Raw genomic sequence first — 19,127 nt, 5'->3', positions numbered from 1 at the left:
TTCCAAGTGTAATCAACAGTTCACTTTGCTAGCATTTGTTCCATTGATTCCTTGTAAAAAGCTACCAAGAGTTTGGGATGGGGTTAGGGGAGACTAAACAGGAAGAAATGGAAGGTTCTAAGGAAACAACACACTTGGGCTGAGTAGCACAATGTCACGCAGAAATACACAAGGCAGCTCTTACAAGACCAGCGTGAGAAGTAGGAGGTTGCAAGTCTCTCAGTCTGCAGCTCTGCTGTAGCTGACTAGCCCTCCAGTGTACCAAGCTAAGAGAAACATTGTTTCTGGAATCAACTAGCATCTGTACATACCTGTACAAATGTCTGTACAGTGCTGGGAAATGTGCTGTGAAAATCTCCAAGGAGACATGGATGCTTAGATTTCTTCATCCCCCAGAGAAGATTGTATGGGTATATAGGCCAAGAAAAAAGAAACATCATTCTTGATTTCCTCCCTCCTTTCCAAAATATGAAGTTCATTGTCTGTCTTCAGAATGAATGATCATGACCTTCAATAGACAAGTCCTCTACTGTACTCTGCATTTTCTTTGCTTTTCTGGACAACAAAAACCAGTGAGTTCTGCAAATAATTAACACCGTACCATAGGTATTGCTTCTCTTTAGGAAGCATGTAAAAATGCATGCAGAGTGATTTTTGCTACCCATTGAAGTTTCAGAGGTTACAGTAACTATTTTTTTCTTTCTTCAGAGGATTTCTTGATCAGCTGAATAACTGTGTTCCACTGTAGATAGTCATATTTAGCACAAGAATTTAATATCTCATTGACTTCAGAGACTGTCAACTAACAGAGTTCTCTAATAACTAAACCCATTGTTTTTGGCCTGCTTCTGGGAGCCAGCAACATTAGGAAGTCTCTACATGTTTCTCAGTCAGTAAGGGATGCCAACACATGGAAAAGCAACCTGGTTTGAGCAGCATGAGGCAAAGGGACACCAGAAAGTGTCATGCAATTGCATGATCAAGAGAAAGCAGAAGCAGAGGGAATGTTTTTCCTCTTTGAGAACAAACTAAGAGTTCCACATTTTTCTCTTCTGTGTTCCCCAACTCTCAGACACAGAGGGCAGTGTGTTGGCTTGTTTGGTCATCTTCTCCTAAGTAAAAAAACACAACAGTTTGAATGCAAGACCTGTATTTAGTGTAAGACTGGAGTGAATCATGTAGAATTACTTCAGTCTTTCTGAATCACAGGTAACCATCCACTAGGTATTGAGCTCAAAAGTGTCTGGAGGAACATCTCAGTACTTGCATACTGCAAAAGCCACCCAAATCTTTCTAGCACCCTATACATTTCCTTTATCTGCTTTGTACATAAAAAAGCAGCTTACAGAAGTATATCCATTGCCTGGATCCACGCCATTGTTTTGTATTTTCTTGGGTCTATACTAGTGCAGGTGTGGGAGAATCCTTTGGAGAGTGAGATTACTTTGATTCAAGTTTTAGCTACATGAAGAAGTCATGCTCTGGCTTTCTTCTCTTCCCTAACCCATCTTCCTTCACAATGTTCTCTGGTGGTGTGGCTCTACAAGGAAAGATGCTATTGACTGATTAGAGCAGCTTAATTTACTGTGCAGTATTACAGGTAAGGTGTGATATTTTGGAAGGGGAAGCATGCTGTTTGAGCATAGTATTCTATAATGTGATACTCTTGCTAGTTTCTGAACCTGTTTTGTCATCTTTTTACATTTAAAAATATATTCATTATTAAAAAGGGGAGAGAAAGAGTGAACGACTGTGTGCCTAAATCACACATCTTGCTTTTGGTAGCCTTTGGTCTTTGCTAGGGTTATTCTTGTTTTCAGAATTCACTGGTTGCTCCGAGACCTATTTGGTTTGTAAAACAAATGCCTGAGTTGAGTAAGACAAGTGTATAACTGTATCAGAAGTGCTGAAAGTTGCCTTCCACAGGAAAAGAATCCAAAAGCGTAAATGTTGACCTCAGTTTTCTCAAAACTTTATCAGGCTGCAGAATTCTGTTTAGGAAATTGAGAAGAAAAACTGTGGCATTTCCCATGTCTGTTATAATATGTTATTACTTCTAAGTCTATTGTTCTTATTGCTGCTGACTGAGTTTTTTTTCAGAAAAGTTAAAATGCATATAAATTGGCCAAACTTCCGAAGGAGATATAGGGTTTTTTTAGCCTAACCTCTCTAATATCAATGGAAGACTGGCCTTTGACTTCATTAGAGCTAGGACTTCACCAGTAATTCTTGTAAATAAGAATACAGAATACTGCTGGAAACCGTAGCGGAGAAGTGCTCTGCAGGTGTAACAGTTTTGGTCTTTCTATTTCTCTTTAAAAACAATCTTTTTAAACTGCCCTTTAAAATTTTGATAGCGATAACACTGACTTTCACCATAAAAAAAATTCTCAACCACCTCTATATTAAAAGTAACAGTTAATCTATACCTGTTCAGTAAATGAAAGCAGAGACATCCTGCCGTATATGAAATATTAGGTAAATCCCTTTTCTCAGTGTTAAAATAATTTGCAGCTTTGCTTTCAGCAGTACATTTTCTGAGTGGTTTGAGCTCTCCCTAAGTAATTAATAACTCTTAAGCTGTCTGAATAGTTTCCCTTGAGTTGCATCATATAATGTGTCATATGAAAACAACTTGAGGCCTAATGTAACATGAAACTGTAATAGTGCATCTTTATGTGATTTGAGGAAGATGGATGGGAAGGAAATTATTTCTTATTCTGAGTATCAAACAGCTGTTCTTAACTTTTATTTGAAAAGAATTTAAAATACCCTTTCTAGGCAGAGATTGGTAAATTATTCTAGTTAGTTATTTACCCTTCTCACATTGTACCAGCCAAGTCAGGCAAAAACTGAGAATCAAAAAGAAAGTAATCTGATGTAGAAATACTGAAAATAATGTGAAGATTTTTTGTATTTGGTCACCTGAGCTTTACTTTTTTATTGACAATGGACCTCCATTTAAATCCCTTGCTAAACATGAAAAGGTTAAGATTTCAGTGTCTCACACAACATAGTACTAAATAAACCATTACCCACTATAGCAAAGTTGTTTAACTTAGCTTCTTGAGCTCTGGTCACCAAATTATTGTAACATTGTCATGTTACATGTGACATATACCAGGTAATGGTATATGTCAGCTGGAAAAGATATGTCTTGCCATAAACTCTAAACATCTCTCACTTCACCCTCAGGAAATGCAAGTTGGCTCATCTTTCTCTTCTTGGAAGATATTCAGCAAGCTGGAGGCTTCATTGATACTTGTAAATACGGAAGTTTATAATATACTGTAGTGTATTCTCATTCGATATGGAACAATTAGAGTTCATAAGATTTAAAAATAGATGCTGCTTTTCCATTAGTGCTTTTTTTAAAAATAAAAGCAAAAGGTAAATAAAGGATTGCCTTACTAAATTTGATATGGGTAACTCAATGCTGATTTATAAAGATAGAACTTAAACTGTTTATAGGACAGTGAATGCACAGTTAATTAATTCATAATTACTTCTTTTAGCATGGTAGCACTAGGAGAACCAGCTGGTATCTGCATTTCAGAATTTTTCAGAACTTCTGCAGAACAAATGAATAAGCAAAAAATTTGCCAAAAATCAGTCTATACTTGATCATTACGAACAGTCTAAGTTATGCACAAATATAGTTGTAAAGCTCATGCAAAAATTTCTGTAACTGCTCTTCTAGTAACCTCATAATGTAAAGTCTGTGCTGTGCTTGCGCCACAGCACCTGCTTTTAGGAAAAATTATGGCTACATTTAATTCATTAAAATGAGAAGGATGCAACAGAAGCCTTTGCAAGTCTGAGTATAGATATGCTTTGATAGAGTGGCACATAGTTGTTGCAGGAACGTCAGTGTGTATTATGAATGTTGTGGGTGCATCTGCTTGATGCTTCGACCTGTGGACCATTAAGAGATGCCTGGATGCCTGAATTTTTACTGTATATATGTACACACTAAAACCTTGGATTGGTAGGGATTTTCCTGCTTGTTATCTTTGGTCTTCCCAATCTGCCAGCTGAGTCCTCTGAAACTTAAAGCACACCTCCCAGTCCAGCAGGCTAGGGTGGTGTAAAATCAAGCATCTGTATCCAGTTCATGTGCTTCAATTCCTGCTATTGTTTTCAGGAGTTTCCACCAAGGATGTGCTTTACTTTGCAAACACCGTGCTCCATTCATTAACTTTCAGTTTTTATTGTGTACTACTGACAATATGGACAGAAGGAGAAAAACTGCCTAAATTTCACAAGATACAGTTTAGTCAGACTTTGGGTGCCTGAGTCTCACAGAATGATTCATTGCCTAGCCTCAAGCACCACCTAATCCTTGGTGGCACCTAAAGTGAATCATTTTGGATAACAGATTTCCTCTGGCATCTGGGCAAAGTTCCTGGGAAGCTTAGAAGCACCATGGCTTAAGCAGCCAGGCATGTGACTCCCACTCAAGTTTCATTGTGACTCTAAGCTGTGTGTAGGGGTGCCTGAATGCTGCCTATGTCTCTTGAGGTGCCCAAGCCATTGACTGTGCCTGAATCACACGTAATAAGTTCAGAAAGCATTGAATGCAACACAAACAGCAGCAGTCTTGAGACATCCAGAACTTTTCTGGGCAACCTGTTCCAATGTCTCATCACCCTCACAGTAAAGAATTTCTTCCTAATGTCTAATCTAAAGCTGTCCTCTTTCAGTTTAATACCATTACCCTTCACCCTATCACTACATGGCCTTCTAAAAAGTCCCTCTCCAGCATTCCCATAGGCCCCCTTATACTGGGAGAGGAAAACCTTAGATTCATGGTTTTTGCTTCCAAGTCTGTGTATTTTGGTTAAGACACTTTTGTCAAAAAAAAACCCCACATAAGCATCCTGTGGTTCAGAGACCAAATGCCAAGGATGTCCTCATTAGCTTGTCTGTTTAAACTTTTATGTTCTTTATTGTTGTCTTTAGGCATGAATTTAGACATGTAGCAATTGCTACCCATTTCTCTAGGGATTTTTAAGACCTGTCATCTCTCTTACTGCTTTTGGCTTAAACACCATGATGCACTACCACAAGTTAATGTTCTCTGTATTTGTCCTTTACATCTGTAGACTTTGAAGTGAGCCTGGTACACATTTTCTTCCCATTTATTCTCTCTCATTTTCCTATTGTTCTTTCCCTGTGCAACATGGAAAGGCTGGCAAAGTACTTGTTGAGTTGCAGACACGTGGAACAACTTGCTTTTGTATTTCTCATTAATATTTACTGCTGCTTCTTTACTGTTTTCACCCTTTACACGATGTTGCATTAGTTTGCCAGTTAGTTTTTAAACGCTGGTAGATGCAATCAGGCAAAATGATTTATTAAACATTCAACAAACCTTTTAATTTCAAATTCAGTATTCTGCAAAATCTGAGGGTTTATGTTCCTGTACCTGTTCCACCTTTTTTTTCCCCTCACCAAATGTCATTATTTATTTATTGTTTAAAACTGTTTCTGATGAGTTTTTATCCAAGTTTTACAGAGTAGAAGGGACCATGGTAGTAATACTTGAATTTTACTTTAGTATTTTACTCATTGTCTATACCTAAGTCACTTCAGTGCTAGATGCATACTTTTCATTCTATTATTTCCACTTGAAGCCAACCAAGGAGCATGAGTGTAGGGAAAATCCTAGTTTTCTGAGTATTTTATGCTTTCAATTTTTCCATTTTAGCATTCATCATCTGGCTGGAAGGGTTGAGTCTTAAGTGTTGACTTTAAAGCATCTGTTAATGTCTTGTTGGTCACCAAGGAATGTTCATATAGTTACACAATAAAAACTTCTATCAGAATAAAGATTCTGCTTCTGTTACGTCTTTGCTGTACAGTAATTGTATACCAAATTTGTGCTGTTTGTTGGCCAGACACTGAAACAAGTTTCCCAGAGGATTGTGGGATAATTTCAATTCTTGGAGACTCAAAACTCAGCTGGACAGGGCTTACAGTAACCTGATGTAATTTTTCGGGTGGCCCTGCTCTGAGCAAGGGGTTAGATTCATGGGCTTCCAGAGGTACCTGCCTACCTAAATTATTTTGTAAATCTTAAATGAGTTTATCCTTGGTCCAATTCTAGTTAGATTTTACCTCTTTGATTAACTTCATTGAAATCAGTGCAGTGCCCTTAGGAATTAATTTGTCTTTGTCTGCTTTTCTCAGTCCTCCCAATGCAGTTTTCTCTGTCATTTCAAAGGTAAGAGAAGCTAGAATGAACTCCTACCCTTTTTCTTAATGCTGCCCCATGCCTTAACTCTTGCCCTGTTTCCCACATGGTTTGCTAAACAGTTAAGGAAGATAATTTTATATCATCTGCATTCACACACAACCTATTTTTTGGGAAGAAAATTCTGAAATAAACACTTTAAAATTTAGAATATTAATATTGTAATTTGTTTAGGAAGTTCTTAGACTATCAAGGAGTTTTACAGTAAAATGCAATGATGGGGAGGGGGAAGGTGGGTAGAAGTGTTCCATATTTACTAGAATACCTACCTGTTTGTTTTGCAGACTTACCATACCAATCATGGTTTCCCATCCTTTCAGTTGGTGAAGGTTTCTGACAATTTTCCTTCCACAGTTGTCTGCCCTTTGTCCATTAATGTAAACTCCCATGTCTCCCCATATGGAATGTAGCTGGGAAAGTTAATTGATTTTGGAGAGGTAATGAGATGCTCCCACAGCCAGATAAACTCTCTAGTTTATATCTGTAAACCTGAGATGCCATCTCCTTAGCATGTTGAGATAGTTTACAGTTCTGAAGGGACACACTCATGTATTATTGATGTCTAATGAAGGTATTTTTTTTATAAATCATAAGCATTATTTATGCTATATTTAAAATACAGAGTAGTATGAAATGTAGATTGAAGTCCTGCAAAGCCTGTTTCCTTTTCCCGTGCCTTTTGACATTGAAACATCTATAGCTGTACAACAGACCATATGGGTCCACTAACAACGTGGGACAGCAGCCAATTTGGTCCTGGGATAAAACAGGAATCAGCTGTGGGAAATAAGCCAAAGAAGTGTGATTCCCACACAAGGGACTTAAATAGGTGTACATCCATAAATAAGCTCTCTGGCAGGATTTAGAACAGGCTTCTCTACACAGAAGGCATTTTTCTTGAGATCCTAAGTTAACTGAAGTGCACAGATTTCCAGGAATGTTGTGGGATTATTTTTTAATCAGCGGATGTTTTCCTCCCCACCCCACACTTTGTTTTGGTTTTAGTACATTACTGTGTAATTACATTCCCATTTGTTCTTTTTTGGAACTAAACCATTTACTTCATGTGATGGTGGGAAGAAAAAAAAGAGGAATTTTTTCACCTGCATAAGGCCTGCAGGTTTCCTCTGCTCCGATCCAGAGGTGGCTTTTTGCAATGTGGTTACTTGGGCGATCCTGACAGTTTTCAGGAAGCAGCAATATTAACAATTTAGCCACTTGTGTGTTGTGTAGTGTTTGCATCTGTGGTTTTCATTTGTGTCACCTCTGTCTTAGAAATAATTGGAAATGCAGAGGCTTCAGAAGAAAAATCTGATTGCACTATCCTAATTTGCTTAGTGCAGAATTTGTGTATATTTGATGATAACCAAAGTCTGTAGAGTCGAGTTACAGACTCGTTTTTTTCTGAAATACAAACTTTTAAATTATAAATGGTGTTATACTGCATCCTGTGATATAAGTAGCAAGTCAGACTTCTTTTTAGAGGTGTCAACATAGTTTAGGTAAGAAGGGAATATCAAAATCAAACAACAGCAAATCATTAATTCAGAAATGCCTTATTTATTTTTGTTCAAGCCTGCTAAAGTCCAGCTGTTCCGATACTCAAGATGTTTGAGTCATTGCTAGTGGAGGTCACTGGATCAAACTTCCTGATAAAAGCAGGACCAACTTGAAAGTTTGCTCAGGTTATTATGAGCCCTGTCCAGCTCTGTTTTTGGAAGTCTTAAGGATGCAGATTATTCTACAAATCCTCTGGGAAATTTATTCCAGTATCCCAAACAAAAAACTGGAAAAATAAATGTTTTAAAATATGTTCATAAGGGGCATTCATTTTGCAGAGTTAAGTACCCTATTTATAGTAATCACAGATTTTGAAAAAGAACAAAAAATTCATTAGCAAAATCTTCAGCCATTTACTCTTATAAATAGACTGAATTGTACTTTTGAGAAGAGGCATTTCTGAACATTGAAGCCCATGAATTTGTATGAGTGAGCATTTGGTTCCTTGTTTTCAAAAGATATTGGTTTTGCTCAGTCCTTTTAAGCAGTGTTTGTGTGTATAAGAATAACAAGAAATCTTTTTTCCTTTTTTCCTCCCTCCTAAGGCAAGTATTTCCAAATGGGCTTCCTGAAGAATACTCTTTAGTTGCTACGTTCCGTGTACGGCGAAATACCAAGAAAGAGCGTTGGTATATATGGCAAGTTTTAAATCAGTATGACACACCTGAGGTTAGAGTCATCTTTGATTTGTTTTTTTTTTTAATGAGGTTTCTTTTTTTTGCCCATTTAATATGGCTGATCAAACTTAGCAGATGTCTCACTGCTGGATTTAGCTGCAGTTGATAAGGAATAGACAGAGCGCTCTGAAATAATTGCTGATTTATTATAGGAATTAAAGAAATTTATGAAAATATATTAAGACTGCAAACTAGGATAAGAAGGCATGTTATGATTTATTCCTGATACGTATTTACAAAGTTACATGGAAGAATGCTTTGTAACAATTATTTCCCAATCTGTGTAGTCGAAGTATTTTTATTATGTATAGTTTATATGTATTTAATTCTTATATTTCTAAATAACCACTTATTTTAAATAACTACTTCTTTTATTTTTCCTTGCTTTCAGATCTCTGTCCTTCTGGATGGTACAAAGAAGGCTGTGGAATATATGACCAAATCTGCTCAGGGAAACATACTGCACTACACTTTTAAGAGTCGAGAAATTTATCCATTGTTTGATCGGCAGTGGCATAAGCTTGGTATTAGCGTGCAGTCGGGGGTCATTTCCCTCTATGTGGATTGTAATTTAATTGAAAGAAAACAGACTGATGAAAAATTCACCATTGACTTGCAGGGAAGGACTCTGATTGCTTCTCGTGCTGCAGATGATAAGCCTGTAGATGTGAGTAGTATGAAAGGAAAACCATATAATTTGAAATAGTGTTTTAGCCATGTTTTGCTGACACCATCCTAGAGATTTGTACAGATGAAGGGTTCAAAACTGGTTATTAATTTTAAGTGTGTATTCTTAATTTGAAGTCTTTAAGTATTTTTTTTCTGAACACTATTCTTGCAGTAGCATCTGCTAAGGCAAACCTTCTGTTGCCAAAGTAGCTACGAAAGTCTCAGTCCTGGTGTCAGTAGTCTGTTTTTCTGTACTTGCTTTGGAGTAAGAGCCACCTAGTTACTGTAGACATTTTGTTACCACATTTAGATAGAAACTCCAGAGGTAATTTTTTTCTTTAACTCTTTTTTTTATATTCATTTATAAGTTGGTATCAGACATCAGTCACAGTTTGTGCCTCTTTGATAAAGGGGAGACACAAAAGAAAAAGAAAAAAAAAAAAAGGATTACCTCTCCGCCAAGATTGTATCATATTCCAGGATGATTCAGCTATGCAGAAATAGGGGCACATCGTTCACAGTTGTTGCTCCCTCTTCCAAATGGAAGGGATTAGGAAGTGGCTGGAGATGTGCTTCCTGCAGTCTTTGGTGCAAGAATGACCCAAGGCAATTCTATAATATTCTGGGCTGTATTCTGTCCCCGAGGTGCTCTCCTCTGTTTCCTTGTGCAGAAGGCTCACAGCAAGTAACGTGAAAGCTTCAGTTTGTTTTAAGTATGTTGGCATGCAGTTAACCAAATTTAAAACACCTGATTTGGCGTTTATAGTGACCATATGAAAGTTTCAGCTATATTATGTACAGTCTATAGTTTCAGATGAAAATAGGAGATTGTAACTGCAAGCTAGCATTGTGGGAGAAATCAGTCCTGTGAGGCGCTAAACACTTTGGCCTGGATGCAGAGGTCTTTTTTTATAGGGGCCAAGCTTGTGCTTCATTTTGTTTTCTAAGACTGGGTTTTATGTGAAATGTGCTTTAGAGTATGTACCATCTCATCATTTCCAAGTAGCACACAGGAGAAAGGAGCAGATTCTTTTTTATCTTGTGTTGGTTGTATGGCACAGGCTGGATAATTCTGAGCAGAAGGTGTCCATCAGGATATCTGTGTTTGCAGGAAAACATTATGGGCAGAATGTTGATCAAGGCAGCAGAGCGGATCCTGTACCAAGAGTCACTCTTCTCAATATCAAGTGCAAGGGAGAGAATAAGAGGATACAAAATAGATGCTGGAAGAGGGCAAGGGCAAGGTTAGCTAATTAAGATTAGACACTGTTCATTTCACCAGTCCACCCAAAATCTCTGAAACAGGAGCTTTATGTACAGAATTTATGATTTTTGCTCTTCAGGCGATTTAGTGGCAAGGTCTGGGCAAAGATCTGCCCAAAGTGATAGAAGATGTATGTGAAAGAGCTTATCTAACCTTTACTGTAGTTCACTGCAGGAGAAAATTGCATTTCTGAAAAGGTCTACAGAGGATGTCTAGAGAGCTAAAATGCCTATGTTGCATAGCAAGAGCAGTACAGAGGCATGCAACTTACATGAAGAAAAGTTAAATTGAAAATGTGACTTATATCAAAGTAATAGTCAGTATAATTTATTCCTTAAGTGAGTAGCTCTGTAGTTGTTTTGAATTTTTCTCTTTTTCTAGCATTTCAGAAACATGCAGTCCTTCAGAAAAAAAGTTGATTATGCCAAGATAAGAAAAGTAATGCAATAATACATGGTGTTTTACATCTTATATTAATCTCTTTTGTATTTCTTGATAGATTGAACTTCACCGCATAGCAGTTTTTTGTAATCCAAAACTTGCAATGGAAGATACGTGTTGTGAAGTATCTGCAGACCTGGTAAGTTATTTGTTAAAATGCAAATGTTAATACAAAAGAAATTGCTTTATTTTTTCTTACTAAAGAGTTGTAAAGACATTTCAATAGAAATGATAGATTAATTACCTCTTCAAAATTAATCCTGTATCTGGAGTCATGGTATGTTGTTTCTTGTTGCCTATCCAAATGGCACAGTTGTACTTCAGAAAAAGACACTAGGTGCTGCTGGTGTTTTTTAAATGCATTTCTTAGCATTGATTAATATCTAATTAACAACTGAGGAAGGCTCAGAGAGTAGGAAAAAAATCACTGCGATGACCTCATGAGGACTCAAATAACAGAGGCCATTTCAGTAACAGTTGCACCTAGTGAAGCATTACAGATCATAAACAAAGCCTGTGAAAGAGTCTGTGTGACAGTAGAAGGGAAGAAAAATAGGAAAGTGTTGAGGGTGGTTCCCTTATTTCAATAGGCTAGCATGGAGGAGTGGGTGTTTCATAATTGGTAAACACTTTTTTCTTTATTAGGCACATGTTGAGATGTATGTCGTCGTGGTTTGGGCCTAACAGGACAACAAAGAACCAGCCCCGTGGCCACACACACACGCGCGCGCGCGCGCGCACTTTGGGATGAGGATAAAAGCTCCTGGGTTGAGACAAAGGACAAGGAGGGTTCTTCACTGATTAAGGTCCCAGGCGAAACAGACTCAACTTGGGGAAAAAATAATAATTTAATTTCACACTAATCAAACACACACAGGACACAAATAACACAAAGAGCAGGGCTTGCATATGTTACCCCACCCCTCCCTTCTTCCCAGGCCCAAATCACTTAGTTCCCAGTTTCTCTCCCTCCTTCCCCCCAGCGGCACAGGGGGACAGGGGATGGGGTTTAGAGTCAGTTCTCAGGCTGGTGGTTCCTGCTGCTCCTTCCTCCTCAGGAAGAAGGATTCCTTACAGTCCTTTCCTGCTTCCCCACGGGGTCCCTCCCATGAGAGAGAGTCCTCCACAAACCTCTCCTTCATGAGTCCTTCCCAGGAGGTCCGGAGCTGCTCCAGCCAGGGTCTTCCAAAGCTGCACAATCGAAGTCCACTGGCAGCAAATCCTCTGGCCACAAAATCCAAGTCCACTGGCCAAGTTCACCCTTCCTGGCACCTTCAGGGAATGTTCCACCACATTCCTCCAGGAGTGCAAGGGGACAGCTGCCATCTCGCCATGGGTTGCAGGGAAACTTCTGCTAGGGCACCTTCTTCCCCTTCCTCCTCACCAACCACCAGCACCGCTCTGATTCTCCAGCACCGCTCTTTCTTTATGAACTGGTCGCTCTGCTCAGGTCTCATTTCAGTTCTTTCGTATGTTAATCGCTGAGGTACATCTATTGTCCCTCTAATGGCTCCTTAGGTGATTCGGGAGCAGAGGGAGCTTCTCAGCTTCTTACAGAGGCCACTTCTGGGGCTCTTACCCCACTACCAAAAAATGCTGTCAAACCAAACCAGCCCATATGTCAATTGTTTAACACAAGGGAAAATGTTGTTTTAGTTCAGAGGGTGCACTTTTCCCTTTTTTTCGATAGACAGAAAGAGTGTAAAGTTGAAGATGCTAGAACTATAGAAATGCTTAAGTTGTGGATGTGTTTGTTTTGCTGAATCAAGTCCATTTGGAGAAAAAAAACCAAACAACAAAAGCAAACAGACAAAAAAAATAACTCTGAAAGAAATATATGTTAAAATATTGGTCTGCTAGTCATGAATAGTCTGTAGAGCACGCTCCTCTGAGATAGCAGGCAATACCATCACCGCCCAGCCTGCAGTCAGCAAAAAAACAAACAAACAACAGCATGCAGGACTAGTTGATTACATTTACGAAGAGATGGGGGGAATGGAGGGATAAAGCTACTCAAGAACAGAAGAACCAAAGACTTTGTGGGAAGTGACAACTGATAGGTAGTCAGAAGAATGGAAGATGCAGAATTTAAAATATCAAGGGAAATCTTAATTTTAAATAATAGTTTATTGTTCAAATTTATTTTAAAATCTATTCCTGACAATACTGCAGGCTTCCTCTTCAATGTGTAAGCTCATCAATAAGTAAAATGAATGCATTTTTTTCCTGTAAATTCCACTTTGTGCATAAAAAACCAGTTTATTTAGCAGTTATGACACAGTAGCAATTAATTAAAAACAAATCAAACCCTAAGTATATATGAACACAAAACCATCAAGGTTAGGATTTATTAATAACATCTTAAGCATTCATTCAGGTATATACCTATCACACCATCAGTTCATTTATGTCTTATGTTGAAGATGTAAAAAATGGTGGACTACTTGTTAATGACTTTCATATTGAAACTAACATTACATTTTGCTGATTTACTTTTTCATACTTCCTTACCATTTTTAAGGGCTACATTTTCAGTAATTTAAGGGAAGGGATTTATCCTTGGATACAAATTTCTAAACTAAGCTTTAAATCCTGTGGGAATTTCTTTGACAGAAGGGTCACAGGAGACCTGATTACATCTTAATGAGAGCTTTTGAAATTTATCACGTTCTGTTGATTGTTCTGCAGCACATCTTCGGGTTGGCTCAGCTCTTATGAGTCACAGACAGGTGAATATCGACTTCAGGGCTTTTGGTTTGTTTCCAAACTCTGCATGCACAAAGTATTTAATTACAAAAAAAAGATAGAATTTTTCCTCACACTGACATTTTGCATTTCAGGGCAGGGGATGGAATACTGGATGAGAATGAGAAATACCCTTTCCCATGAGCATTTTCTGCTCCTCTGCTTCAAATTTCATTATATTTTATTCCTCTGTTTGGTTTCTTTTGGAAGAAAAAAGTTTGACAGATCAGTTTTAACTGACATTGATTTTAGTACAGGATCACAATGTTTAGACTTCATTTTACTACAGCTTTTTCCTCTGTTTGGGAATTGTTGTGGCTTGTCTGTAATATGGTCTGTACAGGAGTACTAAAACAGAAAACAACTTAAAAATAGTGCTTGGATGGTAATTATCTATTAACTGAAGAGAACTAAAGATCAGAAAATCTTCTTTTTAATTTTAGTGCTCACATGAGGAAAGGTTACTTGCTACAACTTCATCACCGGTGACTGTTCATAACAGCAAAATATATACGCTTCCAGGAACGCAGCAGGAATCTAGAGAGAGATGCTACTGCTTTCCAAATAAAGTATGAGGTTTTCCTATTGCTTTTTAGTGCATCAAGCTGTTCAATCTTGCTAGGTACTAAAAAAAAAAATTAAAAAAAAAAATAAAAATTGGTTGGTTGATTTTTTTTGAGTTTTGAAAAATATCTTACTGGTTTTTAGTCTTGTAATGTACTTACATTGTATTTCACAGTAAAGAAACAGTACTTTTTAGATTTATTTTAAAGGTAGAGTTGCAGAGGTCCGTAAGATTTAGTTGTTTGAATACACACCAGAAAAAAAAAGATCCATGGTAAAAATGAGAATTATATATAGGCATTATATTTAGTGTAAATATTTTTACTTGCAAATTAATTATTTTCTATGTAAGAGTTTTGTTTTGGTTTTTTTTAAATCCTTCTCTTGGGTGTTCTGAGTCAATTGCTATGTTAGGATTTTGGTGATATAGACAAGGAAACCAAATCAAATACATATTTTAGATCTGCTTCTTTGTTGATTTTTTTATTTCTTTTAAACTCAGGGAGAAGCAGGATTACCAGGAGTAGCTGGTTTGCCAGGCCAAAAAGGCAATAAAGGTGAAAAGGTAAAATACCAGTTGAATTCTGTCTTCCAAATCTTTATGTTGGCTTATCTTTCTTAAATAGAAACATTATTAATTTTGTTTTTCCTTAAAGGAATCTCCCTGTACACAGCTTAAATCCTTTATCCTTCAGTCTCTGGTTCTGCACATGGGCCTCCTACCAGGCAGCATACAGCTCTCTCACTTCTGGATCCCCTCATCAACTCCCCGGAGAACAGCCTGTCTGCTTGGGAGCAGAGTTCTGAGAGAGTTTATATACACATTTGGTTGAAATTAAGTGAATTCCTTGCGAGTGTCTTTGCTTTGCAACTCCTTCCTTGAAATATATATTTCAATTCTGATACTAGCTTTATCATTTTCGTAGGTGGAGAAAGAAGTTTAAGCATGTTTGTTTCTATAGCCCAGCTGAACCTAGAGGGATTACTGGAAATTTCCAAATGTATTAATGATTTTTTGCTAATCCTTGATCTGAGTATATAGAATAATTATTTGTGTAAGAGTTAGCCTAAGTTACCAACACAGGGAGTTTCTTAGCGTTTATTTGGGAAGCTGCTTTTGTGGTCCTGACTTGACCCATTTATACTCTTAGTGCTACTAAGATGAGAAAGGAGACTCAGAAGTCTTATTTTCTTACCATTCCATCTCACAGCCAATCAGCAATATTTCGCATGTTAAACGTAGTACCTCTGAGTAAAGCATGTGGGTGCCCTTTATCACCTCTAGTTCTGTTCTGTTCATTCTACAAAAAGACCTTCATTGCATTGATTAAAAATACATCCAACAGTCAATGGACTGCTCCAGCTTTGGTACATCACTGACAGCAATTTGCATGAGGCCATGTCTGACAAGGTTGCTAATGACAGAAGTCCAAAATGTTTGTTTTAGAGAGCATCTTCTGTGATGTCAAACTGAAAATTTTTAAGCTTGAGATTAATGAAAAAATAAATCTTACAAGATCTATACAAATACATTATTTTTTTTTAGTGGCCTACTCCCTCTAAGTGCAAATTTGATCATTCATCATCAGCCACTGTGATACTTCACTGAATACTTAGAGTCTGAGAAGAATTATGTGCATCCAGCAGTTATGCCTAATGATTTTTATTTTTTTTTAATTGACATTTGTGATTAAATATAATTCACCAGTACTTCCTACTTCCTAGCTTTGGGGGTTTTGAAAGAGATTTTTGTGTTTGTTTGTGGGTAGAGGGCACGTAACTCCTGTGATTAAAGGATAGTCTCACTGTTGATCATCGGGAGCAAACAAATACTGCCTTTAGTAGTGCCTACCATGATGGACTTGAACTTCATGTTCTCTGAGGCTTTGGTAACATTTTTTGTTTGCCTCTGCATTTGTGCAAGTTTTCAGTAACACTGAATGATGGCCTTGCCATCAGAGATGGAGAGGCAGCAAGATCCCAAACCATTCCAGACAAGCAGGATACGTGATTTATTTCCAGATTATGTAAAGGAGAGTAACTTTGCTGGCCAATCACAAAACAAAGGGTATTTCTCTACATTGTCTGATGCTTCATTCTTCTGCTTATGTTTCCCACTTTGCTTGTGCTCAGCTCCTTATTATTTTGCTTTTAAATCTTACTATTAGCATCCAACTAACTATATGTAAACATTCTTGCCATGGCAGCAAACAAATGAAAATAAATTAGTTATGTTTTTTGCCTCTTTCCTAGGAAATTCCTGTACTTGTTAATGTCATCCCTTATTCAGCACAGCATTGCTTGTCCTTTTATTTTACATTGTGTCATTCCAAGTTACCGTCCACCATAATTAAATGTATGACTGAATTTTCATGTTGTTTTTTTGCTACGAGACTGGTAAGAAAGTCTCTACAGACACAAGTTGGTGTTAGGCTATATTTGAGCCCCCCAAATTGCACTTCAGTCTAACATGCTTGTTTCCTAAGATCAGACTCTGTTTTGCCTGTTCAGGAATATCTAAGCTATCAAAAGTACAAAGCATTATACCTGATATATGATACTGTTTTTAGGCATTTTGAATTGAATTAACATCTTTCCAACTTCATTCCTGTACACTTCACACTACTCTTGGCAGTCCTGTACTCTTGGCTCATCTTAGTAACTCTGAATAGGTCCAGAGTGTATTGTGGACCCAAGTTACTGAAGTGCCATATTTTCTCTGGAACAAGCATTCATGCAAATATTGATGCATCTCTGGCAAGCTGTCCATCTGAATGTACAGGAGCATCATTGATCAAAATTATTCCATTTGTGTGAATGACCTTCCTATTTGTATTCCTGGCCTTCCATTATGGGTTTGTGACAAAGCATTATAAAGACAAGTCTTATTCAACAATAGAAGTATTATCTCGGTTGGCTTTGTGGAGGTGCTATTGGGGCAGAGAAGCTGCTCAATTTCAGGTCTCTCTCCCCTTCTGAATAACCAGATTGTTCAGTTTGATACCATCTACCCCTTACTGTGTAGAAGAAACTGTCTCAAGTGTAGTAGTCCCTGTTCCATTTGTTTCCTGTGCAAGTCTGGATCAGGGATGCTTGCTTTCCAGGATTTAATTCACTGAGTGATCCAGCTTCTGCAGTGGAGGCTAGCCTCCTGTTCTGTAATGTCTGAATAATTAAGACTCAGAAAGTCACCAGGACCAAATTTGTTTGCTGCTCGGTGACCTCTGCCCTGGCAACAAACTTTTTAGGCTACCTGATAGCTTTTTCCTGTTGAATGAAAACTGAGAGGCAGTAGCAGTCAGGTGTATAATTTAGATTATGCCTGAATAATATCCTCGGTTGCTTTCATGATATCTTGATTCTCAGCACAGTATATTTCACATGTTTCAAGTGGTCACAAGTCAGGTGGAACTCTCCTGTGATTTAACATGTTTTTATATACATTCTATAGAGCTAGGTTTCCTCTTCTGCTGGGCTGTGTGAGATATTAACCATATTTTCTGTTTCAGAAGCAGTTTCTACTGCTTGAGCTTTATATAGACCTACTCAGACTCTTACAAACATGTTCGCTGGTAGCATGTCTTTTGATCACATTATGAAGGTCCTGTTTTGTCCTTAATACATAGAAATTCTTCAGAAAGAATATGGATCTTAGTAATTGAAATGGTTATGAATATACTGAATATATAAAAAAAAAATTATCAGAGTGTCACTGTTTGACTTGGGCAGGACAAAGAGGCTAAAAAAAAAAGTAATTTTATGATATCTTTCTTATTTTCATATATTTTAAGTAAACTTAGTTCCCGTAAAAGATTTTAAATTGAAATCCAAAAATAATTAATTCTTTTGGTATATTAATAACCCATTCCAAGCTGTGTTAATAGGTCATTGTTTAATGCTGTAAGTATAGTGGGGAGCAAAAAGCCAGAGGCAGAGTGCTTTCAAACATCAAAGTGGCTGTTGATGCACACCATGGAGAAATGTTTTGCTATTCAAGTGAACTTCATTAATTTCAATTTTACTTAAGGAATAAGACTTTTAAGAGCCAATTTCAGGATTGCTAGAAATAGCTTCACAATGTATATTGTTACACTAGGAAATATTTGTAATAGAATGATAAGAAATAAGAGCTCATGGAGAACAAATGAGGTATCTGTCTGCTCTTCTTTCTGCCTATTTTCCTCGCTGGTCTTCCTTTCCTCCTCTGTTATTTCTCTTATAACCCAGGTAGACTTGATTCCACCTAAGGCATATCTATTGAGCTATGCAGCCTTGAGACTGGTTCTCTTGAAGTCCGATTTTTGTTGCAGATTATTATAGGCTCAGATAGGGGCCTAGAAGCTGGAATGCATGGAAAAAAAAGAAAAAAAGAAAAAATCCTGGGCGAAATACTGGTGACTGTTAGTGATTACATAGTCAGGAGTTGCCAGTGTACTTAGTAGACTAAAATTTTATAATGAGCAGAAGAGGACACTCCACTTCTCAGCAACACCCAGCTCAGGCTTTGTCTAAGCCCCTGCACTGCAGCAGTGTGAAGGCTTCCATTGGAAATAACAGGGATAAGACTTCCTGGGCTGTGTACTCCTTGCTTTTTCCCCAGTCCCAGTGAAACCCTGGAGTTATGCTGCCTTTGAGATAAGTTTTCTTTCTGACCCTTAGCAGATTCTCTGGATTTGAATTTATTGTATTGATCAAGTAGCAGTTGTTAATGAGTTGTTTGGGCTTTTTTCCCCAGGTCTAAATGCTTCTGTCACCATTTTAGAATAATGATAACGGTTTACCTGTCTGTATGTCTAATTTCTAAATTTTAGCTTACATAATTTTTGTACCTGGGCTGCCTGTGACATTAATCATACATATGACAGGTCTAATATGAAGGATGCATTCTGTACATTTAATCTTTCACTTTCCACTTTATCACTTTTGGAAACCCTGTCAGTATCTTGTCTGC

At 37.5% G+C, this 19,127-nt stretch overlaps 1 protein-coding gene across 3 annotated transcripts in view; it reads left to right on the top strand.

The window, feature by feature from the left end:
- The window catches only part of COL19A1 (collagen type XIX alpha 1 chain), a 182,040-nt gene that overhangs the window by 19,446 nt on the left and 143,467 nt on the right, over nt 1–19,127 (top strand). For all 3 annotated transcript variants that reach the window (XM_051615561.1, XM_051615562.1, XM_051615563.1), the window contains exons 4-8: nt 8,362–8,485; nt 8,885–9,160; nt 10,926–11,006; nt 14,056–14,181; nt 14,679–14,741. In XM_051615561.1, coding sequence (XP_051471521.1) covers nt 8,362–8,485; nt 8,885–9,160; nt 10,926–11,006; nt 14,056–14,181; nt 14,679–14,741 — 670 coding nt within the window. The remainder of the gene's footprint in view (nt 1–8,361; nt 8,486–8,884; nt 9,161–10,925; nt 11,007–14,055; nt 14,182–14,678; nt 14,742–19,127) is intronic.

Source organism: Apus apus, chromosome 3 (genome assembly GCF_020740795.1).
Source record: "Apus apus isolate bApuApu2 chromosome 3, bApuApu2.pri.cur, whole genome shotgun sequence".
Lineage (NCBI taxonomy): Eukaryota > Metazoa > Chordata > Aves > Apodiformes > Apodidae > Apus > Apus apus.
The sequence above is the reverse complement of the archived record's forward strand: the minus strand, read 5'-3'. Positions and strand labels throughout refer to the sequence as shown.